Source organism: Homarus americanus, unplaced genomic scaffold (genome assembly GCF_018991925.1).
Source record: "Homarus americanus isolate GMGI-L3 unplaced genomic scaffold, GMGI_Hamer_2.0 scaffold5589, whole genome shotgun sequence".
Classification (NCBI taxonomy): Eukaryota; Metazoa; Arthropoda; class Malacostraca; order Decapoda; family Nephropidae; genus Homarus; species Homarus americanus.
In genome coordinates, this window is record NW_024736650.1 from 1,791,157 (window position 1) to 1,804,146 (window position 12,990).

The following is a 12,990-nucleotide window of genomic DNA, read 5'->3' on the forward strand; positions in this document are numbered from 1 at the left end:
AACATTGGTGGTGAAGAAGCTAGTGCTGACCTTGTTGCAGCTAGGGAATTTCCTCCTTATTTACGTGAGATTATGGAGGAAGGACAGTACACCGACGACCAGGTGTTTAACATAGACGAATCTGGTCTTTTTTGGAAAAAACTACCTTCCAAGACCTTCGTTGTGAAGAATGCCAGCAAGTGTCGGGGCCGGAAGTTGCAGAAGGAGCGCATCACCGTCCTGTTTACCACCAATGCCTCCGGTACCTGTAAGCTCAAGTTATCGGTGATCCACACAGCACGCAAGCCACACGCCTACAAGAGCATGGAGAAATTTTGGGGGGAAAACCACTAGATTTTAAGGTATAGTAATAAATAATACCTCAAACTAAAGTTAGGATAATATAATTGACATTGCTGGATTCCTTGTAAGACCAGGAATATTTTGAATATAAATGTCATATATTTTGCACAAAAGAGAACATATTTACTGAGAATAAACAAAATACTTACATTAGATCTAAAATTTGTATGTCTAATGCAAAATCTATGATGTTTATATTCAAATGATCATCAGATTGTAAGAATTCCAGCAATGTAAATTATATTCTGGCCGGGTAATTTGTATGAATTTTATGAGCTAAAACAAATATCTTCAGTTAATAAAAAAAAACATTCTTAACGCGCCAGATGGTTAGTCGGTCCCAAGCCTCCCCCCACCCCCCACCTTCCCTCCCTACCAGAGAAATGGTGGGTGAAAAAACTAGATTTTAACTTTTAGTAATAAATAATACCTCAGACTAAAGGTAGGATAATATAATTGACATTGCTGGATTCCTTGTAAGACCAGGAATATTTTGAATATAAATGTCATATATTTTGCACAAAAGATAACATATTTACTCAGAATAAACAAAATACTTACATTAGATCTAAAATTTGTATGTCTAATGCAAAATCTATGATGTTTATATTCAAAATGATCATCAAATTGTAAGAATTCCAGCAATGTAAATTATATTCTGGCCGGGTAATTTGTATGAATTTTATGAGCTAAAACAAATATCTTCAGTTAATAAAAAAAAAAATATTCTTCACGACACTATCTGTCAATCAAAGTACCCCACCTTGCCTCCCCCCCTCTTCCAACCGAGCCAGATGGTCGGTCGGTCCCAACCCTCCCCCCCCCCATCCCCCCACCTTCCCTCCCTACCAGAGAAATGTTGGGTGAAAAAACTAGATTTTAACTTTTAGTAATAAATAATACCTCAGACTAAAGTTAGGATAATATAATTGACATTGCTGGATTCCTTGCAAGACCAGGAATATTTTGAATATACACTTCATATATTTTGCACAAAAGATAACATATTTGCTCTGAGTAAACAAAATACTTGCATTAGATCTAAAATTTGTATGTCTAATGCAAAATCTATGATGCTTATATTCAAAATGATCATCAAATTGTAAGAATTCCAGCAATGTAAATTATATTCTGGCCGGATAATTTGTATGAATTTTATGAGCTAAATAAAAAAATTATACTTCACCCGCGTAAAGGGGTACACGCACCGCGGAATGTGAGCATCCCGGGTTCTGGCAGGGTACCGCGTAAACGTGGAAACGCGGAATGTGGGGCCGCGTAAAGTGAGGGTTGACTGTACTGTATTCAATAAATGTAAGGAACAAATAAACATAATACCAATAAATAAATAAAAATACTGTACCTGTATTACCATTTGGCTGCTGGACAACAAAATTTGACAAGCATTTCACTATACACAGGAAACAGCTCAGAACAGCCAAGATCCCTCACTCAGCATGAACTCTTTAACACACAGAAAAGTTTATTCTGATGTATTTGATTTATGATAATTTTTTGTCTGTATATTCTGATGTAATAATGTGTGTGCATGTATCAAAGTGAAAAATAATAATCTGCATACCTGAATTTATAAGTTTAAGAAAACAATAACATATCTGGCAGTTTGGCCTGAAATATGGGGAGAGGGCTATTACAAATACAAAACTAATACAAAATACTGAAGAAAAAATGCCTTTAGGAATATTGTCACAAATGTAGAATAACTGCCTACATGATAAGTCAAATTAAGGCTGAGGTGAAATCACAAATCACTGCACCTGTACAGTACTTCCTTTCCCAGCATTCAGAAACCGTACCACCTACCTTTCTTATGTTATTAACAATTGTACTACATCAAACAACATTTTTATATAATCCAGATGAAAAACTACTGCTAAAACCATTAAGGAAAGGCTAAATAAAAGTTTAACATAACTGCCATTTGCATAGACGCTGGTTGCTTGGCTGCCTCAACACTCGCCAGTTGCCATAGCATTTGTATGTGTATGGTAATAAGTGGTTTATTGAGATGGGTGTTTATGCCCTTCATCCCATGCCTGTGTCAACTGACATGTCTGTGCATCTATCAGGCTGTCATTGGTTGCTGCTCTGCTGGAACTATTTCACTTACTTAGTTTGAATTATTTTCTTATGATACAGCACCATATAAAATGTGCATTTTGATTGTTGAGAATGATGTGTTAAGTTTTATTGAATTATTTTATGTATACTGTATGTTGGGCTCAGAAACCGAAAAGTGACCCCAACACGTTGTGGTTGGTTTCAAAACAACCAGAAAGCAAAATTTTGCATTTAAATTTTACCTTAACCTAACCTAATCCAAACTAACCTAACCTAACCCAATCCAATTTAACCTAACCTAACCCAATCTAAACTAACCCAATCCAAACAAACCTAACCCAGTCCAAACTAATCTAACCTAACCTAACATAAGATTGGAGGAAACTGCAGCAGCCCTATTGGCTCATACCGGGCTGTCCCATTTACACCCAACCCCTATTGCTCATACAGTATATCCATCCAACCTATGTTTGAAACTATCCAGCATACAGTGGTCCCTCGGTTAACGAGCACCTCGGTTAACGAGATTTCGGTTAACGAGCTACCTTCCATAAGATTCTTAACTTCGGTTAACGAGTAAGCCCTCGATTAACGAGTTTCTTACGAGCCGACCTGAACATGTTTTCGCTTGCATTTGGCGGTCCACCAGCTGTAGTATTAGTCCGCCAATACAGTAATCGGTTCTTGGGCTTAAATTCCTTACCATTTTAGCAAATATCAAGAAGTTTATACTATTCAATAATTTTAAAAGTTTAATATTAAATTTTTTAGTCATTTTAACAATTACTGAACATAATTGAAGGTAATGAAACTAGTTTTATGCGCGCCATCCAGCCTCTCAACACACCATACAGGCGTCAGTCTTTGTGTCTTTTCAGTGGAGGTAATATCTTGCTTGAGACTCATCAACTAAATGCTTTTTTTCTGTGTTTGCAAGCAAATTATTGGTCATTTTGAAATTTATTTTACATATTGACAATATATAATGCAGTGCAGTGTTGATTTAAAGAAAATAATCTTGAATTACACCAAGAGAACTAAAATTTTATGGGTGAAATGGCGCCATGGGGTGACTTCACTTCCACCCCAATGTCTTCTTCTCTCTTCTCCTCCACCCCCATTCTAATTTCCATCATCATCATCCAGGAGCCTTCAACATACACACCTCAAAGTAAGTGTACTTTTCTACCTTTTTTGTTGAATTTAGGCCATTTTCGGTGAGCTGGAACCAATTACCCAAAAACCCATTGAAACAATGGTTTCGGTTAATGAGCAACCTTCTAGAACGGATTGTGCTCGTTAACCGAGGGACCACTGTATAGCAAAATCTTGCTTCTGGTTACTTTGAAAACAACCACAATGCATTGTGGTCACTTTTTGGTTTCTGAGCCCAACATATACATTATACACAAGGGAATCCTCCCACTAACGGATAGGGCTTATATGAATTTGTCGAGTATTGGGAGGGGTTACTGTAGTACCTGCATTAGTCTTGTTTTAATTGATTGGAAACATCAAATAAGTCTGCATATAATTGTTTCCATAAATTTTTCACATGACTTCAGGGCTTGCTGTGATAGGTGTGATGTAATGTGAATGGGAAAAAATATAGCTGCATTTGTACTGCTCATGAAAGGTAAATTTGTGCAATGTAAAGGAATTATTGTGTAGGCTAATGTACCAAGTACAGTTAACCCTCACTTTACACGGTTAATGTAACCCGGAGGGTACCGCGGAAAGTGAGGAACGCGTAAAGTGAATAACATAACATATGGGATTAATTGAAATGGAGTCCGGGCCGATCCCCAAACTCCACTTTTTGATGACACACAACTATGTTGTAGTAAAAATTTTATCTTAACTTTATGATGGTATGAAAAAACAAGTAATATAGAAGAGGTTAGGTTTGGAAAGATAAAGGTTAACATAGGAAAAATAAAGGTAAGGTTAGAAAACTAAAAATTAGGTGTAACACTTACGGTAGTAGAAGAGATGGGTTGGCATACGGGGATGGAGGCTGGTTCCGAGGCAGAGGGCAGATTACTGGCCCTCAGGTGAATCACCATTACTAGGTGAATCACCATCACTGTCACTTACAGTTGTCAGGGCTTCCCTGACAAATCCCTCAAAGTCACCTTCACTGTCACTATCACTGGCTTGGGCTGGCTGTGGTGGGTTGCGGGCGAAGAAATCTGTTATGCTTTGCTGACGGCTGGCGTTGATGTTGTCGTGATACACCTTGATGTACGGCTCCATAGCCTGCACCAGCCGGGTATGGAAGACTTCATAGCGGTCATCGTCATTGTCGCGGGAAAGGAAGGACTTCATCTTCTCTGCACACTCCATGGCACCCTTAATATCACTATGACTTAAATTGTGTTCTTCGGAGACTGACGCACCTTCTTCCTCCTCTTCACTGACGTGTTCTTCTTCCAACATCTCGTCGGCAGTCACTTCAGGATCTCTGATCACCTCCAGGATGTCGTCGTTGGTGGTCTCGGAGAAGCCTGGAACTGTAACAGTCTGCGCAGCTTCTCTGGCAAGGTCCACTGCTACTGCAACATTCTGAACCTCACCAGTCACAGATTGACTCCTCCTCTCACCTGGTATTCCATGCAACACATGTCTCCATGAGTGATGAATTGTAGCAATAGACAGCTGATCCCATGACTCCACCAAGAAGTCCACAGCTTTCTTGATGTTAAATACTCTCCAGAATTGTTTGAAGAGTATTTTTTGCTGTGCCAACTGTTGATCCTCATCTTCTTCGCTCTTGCTATCGGTGGTGGTGTCACTCAGGTTACGCAACTCTTCCCTGGAATTTTTTGGTTGAGAATGCAGCTTTCACATTGCAAATCAACTCCTGGTCCATGGGCTGGATTAAAGACGTAGTGTTGGGAGGAAGGAAGACCACTTTTACGTTGGGGTGACGATCTAACAGTAGGGGCGAGTGTCCTGGTGCGTTGTCCAGCAGCAACAAAATATTAAATGGGACATTCTGTCGCTCACAGAATTTCTTTACATCGGGAACAAAACAGTCATCAAACCAGGAGAGGGACAGTGTAGAGAACATCCATGCCTTACGTGCAGTCAGCCAGTGGACATTTAGCTTGGTCATGTCCATGCTCTTGTAGGCGTGCGGCTTGCGGGCTGTGTGGATCACCGATAACTTGAGCTTACAGGTACCGGAGGCATTGGTGGTAAACAGGACGGTGATGCGTTCCTTCTGCATTTTCCGGCCCCGAATCCTGCTGGCATTCTTCACAACGAAGGACTTGGAAGGTAGCTTTTTCCAGAAAAGACCAGATTCGGCCATGTTAAACACCTGGTCGTCACTGTACTGTCCTTCCTCCATAATCTCACGTAAAAACGGAGGAAATTCCCGAGTCGCAGCACAGTCAGCACTCGCTTCTTCACCACCAATGTTTATATTGGTGATCTTGTTCCGGATCTTAAACCTCTGTAACCACCCAGAGGAAGCATTAAAGGGTTTGGGCTCTGAAGTTCCCATCTTTCGTGCCACTGCCATGTACAGTTCACATGCGTAGTCCTTAACAGAGCGCGTGTCGACCGCCATGTTCCGTCGCGCCTGACGCACCAAGTACCTCACAAGTAATTTTTCTGTCTTGAGAAGCACCTGGTTGTGAAAATACTTGATCATAGAAGCACCTGTAGACTTTGTGATCTTCATGTGCTCCTTTATCTTGGCTGAATCCTTCTTTATAGTCCGGATCGTAGATTCGTTCACGCCATGCTGGCGCGCCAAATCAACCTGCCTTGTTCCTTTCTCCAACTCTTGGATGATGCTATACTTCACCTCGTAGCTTAAGGAACGTTGTGTCTTCTTTGGTTTAGTGCCGCTGGGTCCAGGTAAGGAAAGGTTTCTCTCTGGGGGTGGTGGTCCGGCGGAAGCCATTTTACGGAACAATGGATGCGCGTTTACACGGAGTGGCCTTGAGGGATGAAACTGCCGCGGCTAGGTCAAGCGTCGTCTTTCCTCCCTCCCTCCCTCCCCTGGGTGGACACGTCAATACTTTAAGCCAATTACAGCTAGCAGCAGAGGGGGGTAAGGATGCATGGCAAATCACAGGTCTGGTACGTCATATGACGTCAGTGATAACGCAACAAAGACACACACTGCGCAACCTTACCGCGCCGCTTGCCCAAGCGGAGGGAGAGGCAGGCAGGCAGGCGGGCGGGTGGCGGGTGGGGCGAATCTAAAAATAGCGTCGCGCCGGACACTCTCCGCGTAATGGGGTTCACGTACCGCGTAATGTGAGCACGTGAGGTTCTGGCAAGGCACCGCGTTAACGTGGAAACGCGGAATGCGGGACCGCGTAAAGTGAGGGTTAACTGTAAGTGCTGCTTCCAGGATCACCTCATCATTTTTAATGCCATATGGTTATTCACCAGTACAATGAGTCATTTCACTATAGTGTTGTAGGCCAAACTTTTAACCTTTCTTAAATGGCAAATATTTTCTTTGTTACAGCTCAATAAGAGCCGCACTCGAGAAGAGAAAGAGAAAAGGGCAAAGAAGCTTACTATGATATACAAGAAGAAACTGCTGACACTGAAGAAGTTGGGGATTGAACTGGACCTTAACAAGCTGAATATGGTGAGTAGTCTTAGCATTATAGTGTGTGTGTAATAATAATAATAATTAACGGTTTATTGAAAGAGCATGGCAGCCGGAAGGCTGAAAATATACAGTTACATAATTGGGGAATGGGTCACTTGATTTACAAATGATATACAGGTAACATAAGCTCAAACTACAGGGCATTTAAACACAGTGACAATGCAAAAAGTAAGATTGACTGGGAGTGAATACACTGGTTGTGTGTGTGTGTCCAGTGTTACAACCTTCACACCCTCTTCTAGGACTCAGTAGAGCTGGGGTGGGCAATTATTTTTGATGGAGGGCCACTTCATGAATGGTGGCACACTTCGCGGGCCACACACTTAATGTAGATGCAAATGTATTATATTAACACAAAGTAAAGCCTGTATTTGTAAATACAAATGCAGTGGCGGGCCACAGAAATAATTTGGCGGGCCAAATGTGGCCCGCGGGCCATACTTTGCCCACCCCTGCACTAGAGGATGTATAGTCAGCCCATAGGCCCATTATATCAGAGGAGACTGAAATAACAGCTTCTGTTAACAGAGATTAGATGTTAAGCACAGACCCTTACCTTATTTCTGGCTAACAACCTTCTGACAGCTGACAGGTGTTTATTTCAATACCACTGTCCCCATTAAAACTGGTTTAATCAAAACACAGCTTTGAGATTACAACAAAATATATTTAACAACAAAATATAATAAATGTGTGCTCTCCGTCCATGTGCATACAAAAGGCCACAAATCAGTTCACTCAGAATAGTGTTATCTCCTCCAAATACAATGCTCTCTAACTACTTACTATAATATTCTTTTGACTATAATGAACATATTACACTTTAGTTAACACCATAATTATCCATGATTGCCCACATAATAATAGATAAATATGCACCACACAAGCTTGGCCCTCCTATCCTTCTCAACCTAGCTACCGAGAGTCATCAAACCAAAACAATGTTCCAATACTTTCTTGTTTCATCAACATATAATTTATAATTCTTTTTATACTTCACACCTGCTTCTTACAGTCTTTCATAACTGTATAAAAGATAAGAATACATACAACAAAGTTTACATAATGAAAAAAATACTAGTATACATACTTGTATAAAATAATCAAGACATTTTTCAGTCTTTACCATAGGTTTGGAAATTCGATTTTAAAGAAAACAGGAAACAACAGAAACTAAGTACAATGGGTAACTGAAACAAATATTGGGGGAAAGGTGAGACGACCGTAACATCCCCCTCCCAAAAGAAGAATGAGTCAGCCGCAGGATGACTCATAATTAACTGCAATACGGGACAGTGCATCAGCCACGACATTCAACTTTCCTTTCACATGTTTAATAATCAAATTATAATCTTGTAACAATAGATTCCACCTTGTCAAACGTTGGTTTACATTTTTCATCTTGTGCAAAAATACAAGGGGATTGTGATCCGTAAACACTTGGATCGGTATGCCTGATCCCCTCATATAAACATCAAAATGGTTCAAACTTAAAATCAATGCCAATGTTTCTTTCTCAATTGTACTATAGTTTTTCTGATACAAAAGAAACTTCTTTGAAAAATAACAAGTAGGATACTCAACATCATCTTTCTCTTGCATTAAAACTCCACCAGCTCCATAATCACTAGCATCTACATACAATTTAAATGGTTTATCATAATTTGTAGTAGAAAGTATGTGTGCACTTATAAGTAAGTATCTGTTTCAATTTTTTAAAAGCTTCATCACAATGAACACTCCACACAAATTTGACTTTCTTTGACAACAGATTGGTTAATGGTAAAGCAATGGTTGAAAAGTTCTTAAAACCTACCATAATATCCACTCATACCCAGAAATATTAATAATTCTCTTCTATTTGTAGGTGCAAGAAATTTCACAATACTTTCCACCTTAGTTGTATAGTTAATTGGTCTGACACTTCCCTGACCAACAACATAACCAAGATATTCTAAGTTGCTTCAGCAAATTCACTCTTCACAAGGTTTATAGTCAAGTTTGCTTGATTCAATTTGTTAGTACTTCTCTGATTAAATACAAATGTTCTTCCCAAGTTTTTTAATACAGTACACTATCATCTATATACACAGAACAACCTTTAACATCATACAATACTTGATTAACTAATCTTTGGGAAGTACTACTGCTGTTTTTCATACCAAAGGGTAACACTTTATACTTATATAAACCATCCATAGTCACAAACGCAGAAATTTCTTTTGTTCTTTCAGTCAGTGGCACTTCTCAATATCCTTTCAACAAATCCATCTTAGTTACAATTTTATCATCTATCTGGTCAATACAATCATCCACTCTTGGAATAGGATATGAGTCAGCTTTGGTTACATTATTTACCTTTCTGTAATCAGTACAAAATCTATATGAAATACCATCAGGTTTAGTCACCAATACACACAGTGAACTCCAAGGACTGTTACTTCTTTCAATCATATAATTATCAAGCAGATACTGTACTTCTTTTCTCATTATATCTCTCATCTTAGGATTCACTCTTTATGTGTTGCTTAATGGGTGTTGTATTTTCAACCTCAACACCATGCCGTAATACCTCAGTTCTCCAAGGAACACCAGAAAACAAAGGCCTAAACTCATGTACAATTTGTATGATTTGATTTCTCGTCTCAGTTCCAAAATGATCAAGTTTCTTTTCTAAATTATTTAACACACCTGAATTATTTAACAGTTTATTTTCACATCTCCATAACTTCATTTTCATCTATCATCTTTTCATCATCAGACCTGACACATAGACAATTCACCTTGTTATTCACATAATTTTCTGTAGAGTTTCTATCATAATATGGTTTTATCATGTTTACATGACACAATTGGTTTGACTTGCGTATTCCTGGAGTATTTACAATATAGTTCAATTCTCCCACTCTTTTTTCAATCACCCAGGGACCACAAAATCTGGCTTTCAATGGATTTCCTGCTTGTGGCAATAATACCAACACTTGGTTACCAGGTTTGAACTCTCTGCTCCGAGACTTCTTGTCATACCACCTTTTCATATCTTCTTGACTCTCTTTCAAATTTTCTGCAGCAATCTCTCTCGCCCTAAACAATCTGTTTTTGAAATCTGATACATACTTCAATAACCCATGAGAATCTTTTATCCCAATCCACTTCTCCTTCAGCATACTTAATGGACCTCTCACTCCATGTCCATATACTAACTAAAATGGGTTAATACCTGTAGACTCCTGTATAGCATCTCTAATGGCAAACAATGCTTAAGGCACAGCTTCATCCCAATCTACAGACAATTCCTCACAATAGTATTTTTAAAGTCTAGTGGAACCTCTCCACAACTTCTTGGCTTTGCGGGTGATAAGCACTTGACTAATTTTGCGTTATATCTAATCTCTTTAATTTTTTTTTAAACATTCCTGAAGTGAAATTACTTCCCTAGTCTGACTGAATAATTTCAGGCAGGCCTACCCAGGAGAAATATCTCACTAACACTCTTACAATATTTTTAGAATGTATGCTACGTATTGGTACAGCTTCTGGAAATATGGTAGACACACACATTATTGTCAACAGATAATTATTTCCCTTCTGTGTTTTAGGCCAAGGACCTACACAATCAATTACAATTCTGCTAAAAGGTTTACAAAATGCAGTAATTGGCTTCAGTGGTGCCAGTTGTACAATCTGGTTGGGCTTGCCCACTTTCTGACATATCTCACAAGTTTTACAGTACTCAGATACATTTTTCTTTACATTTGGCCAATAAAAATGAGTTAGTAGCCTGTCAGTTGTCTTCCTGACTCCCAAATGTCCAGACAAACAAGAATCATGGGATAAAGCAATAACATGTTCCCTATATTCTTTTGGAATAACAATCTGCTTCCTAACCTCCCAATGATCCGATGCTGGAACATCAGCAGGCCTCCACTTTCTCATTAACACACCACTTTGTACACAAAATCCAATTGATGCATCACTCTCACCCCCATTTCTCTTGGCTTCACTCCAACATTCCCTCAAACTCAGTTTGCTGTTCTGTAACCTTACCAATTCCTCCCTGTCCACAACAAAATCTGGCAGTACATCAATTTTTGCTTCTACAGTACACTCATTCTTATTTTTCAACTCTACTGTATTATCTGTGGTCATAACGTCCCCTTTACCAAATATATCACCTACTCCCAAATCATCATCAAACTCTTCTCTTCTCTTTGACATTGCCCTGGTCACAACACAAGCTTGGTACACAATTTCATTATACAGGGGTACTGTATATCACCATCAGGTTTACACTTCTTTGAATCATCCAACATGGTTCACCTCTACAGTAGCCTCTTCATCAAATGGATTTTCACACATAATAGGCTCTGGGACCACCTTGTCAACAGCCACATCATTACCCAATAACATCTGTACTCCAGGTATGGGAAGTTCAACACTTACCCCAACTTTTACAATGCCACTCACAAATCCACTCTCAAGATTTACATTAAGTAATGGGGCCCAACCCCCTGTACTGGGCAGTCCCATTTACACCCAACCCCTATTGCTCATATATCCATCCAACCCATGTTTGAAGCTATCCAGCGTATTCGAGTTAATGATGATGTTTGGTAACTTTTTCCACTCGTCCACTACTCTATTTCATGCCTAAATCTAAATTTGTCTAATGTAAAACCATTGTTACAAGTTCACTCGTGGTTGGATAGTTTGAGTACCTTTGCAATGTCCCCTTTGTTTAGCCCTGACTTCCATTTATACACCTCTATCATATCGCCCCTCACTCTACGTCTCCCGAGGGAGTGCAAATTAAGATGCTTTAACCTGTCTCTACTCAAGGTTCCTAATGCCCTGGATTAGTCTTGTCATTCTCCTCTGAATTCTTTCCAAGGAATCTATATCCATTCTGTAATACGGTGACCAGAATTGAACTTTGTAATCAAGTGAGGTCTCACATGCGCATTATATAGTTTTAGGATGACCTTACTAGTCCTGTAACTAACATGCCTTTGTATGAACCCAAATACATTATTAGCCTTGTTTCGAGCAAATACACATTGTTTATTTGACTTAAGATTCCTACTTATCATTACTCCTAAATCTTTCTCGCAGTTGGATTTCTCAATAACATCGTTGTTCATCTGGTATCTGGTTTCCCTGTTTACATCTCCTACACTGAGTACTTTACATTTGTCCACATTGAATTTCATCTGCCATTTTTCAGATCATTCGAAAAAATTGTTTAGATCTTCTTGTAGTTTTGCGGAGTCCTCATCCGATTTAATTACACGCCCTAATTTAGTGTCATCAGCAAATTTACTTATGTTGCTGTCTATGCCGATATCTATGTCGTTTATGTATATAATAAAATAATAATGGTCCAAGTAGTGAGCCTTGGGGAACTCCACTAGTGATGTTGCTTCAATGGGATTTAGTGCCGTTAATGCTCACTCGCTGTTTCCTGTCCTGCAACCACGTCCTAATCCATTTTAGAATATCTCCTTTAATGCCATGGGCCTCCACTTTTCTTATTAGTCTTTCGTGGGGACTCTGTCGAAGGCTTTGCTAAAGTCGAGATATACCTCATCATAATTGTGCCCGTCATCCACTGATTCGAAAACAGATGAAAAGAATGTTCATAGATTAGCTAGACATGAACGCCTGCTTGTGAAGCCATGTTGGGAATCATTGATCAACTTGTGCTTTTCCAGGTGATTTCGAATAGAGTTTGAAATGATTGCTGCCAGTAATTTGCCTACAATTGATGTTAGACTGATTGGACGGTAGTTAGAGGATAGTGATCTATCTCCCTTCTTGAAAATCTTTATTACATTCGCTATCCTCCAGGAATCTGGTACTACACCCGTTTGTAAGAACATGTTAAACAACTTTGCTAAGGGCATACTGAGCTCTTCCTTACATTC

At 39.3% G+C, this 12,990-nt stretch overlaps 1 protein-coding gene across 2 annotated transcripts in view; it reads left to right on the forward strand.

The window, feature by feature from the left end:
• LOC121872267 (neurofilament heavy polypeptide-like) overlaps positions 1-12,990 on the forward strand; it is a 106,181-nt gene that overhangs the window by 80,306 nt on the left and 12,885 nt on the right. For both annotated transcript variants that reach the window (XM_042374932.1, XM_042374933.1), the window contains exon 6: positions 6,917-7,042. In XM_042374932.1, the coding sequence (XP_042230866.1) occupies positions 6,917-7,042 (126 nt within the window). The remainder of the gene's footprint in view (positions 1-6,916; positions 7,043-12,990) is intronic.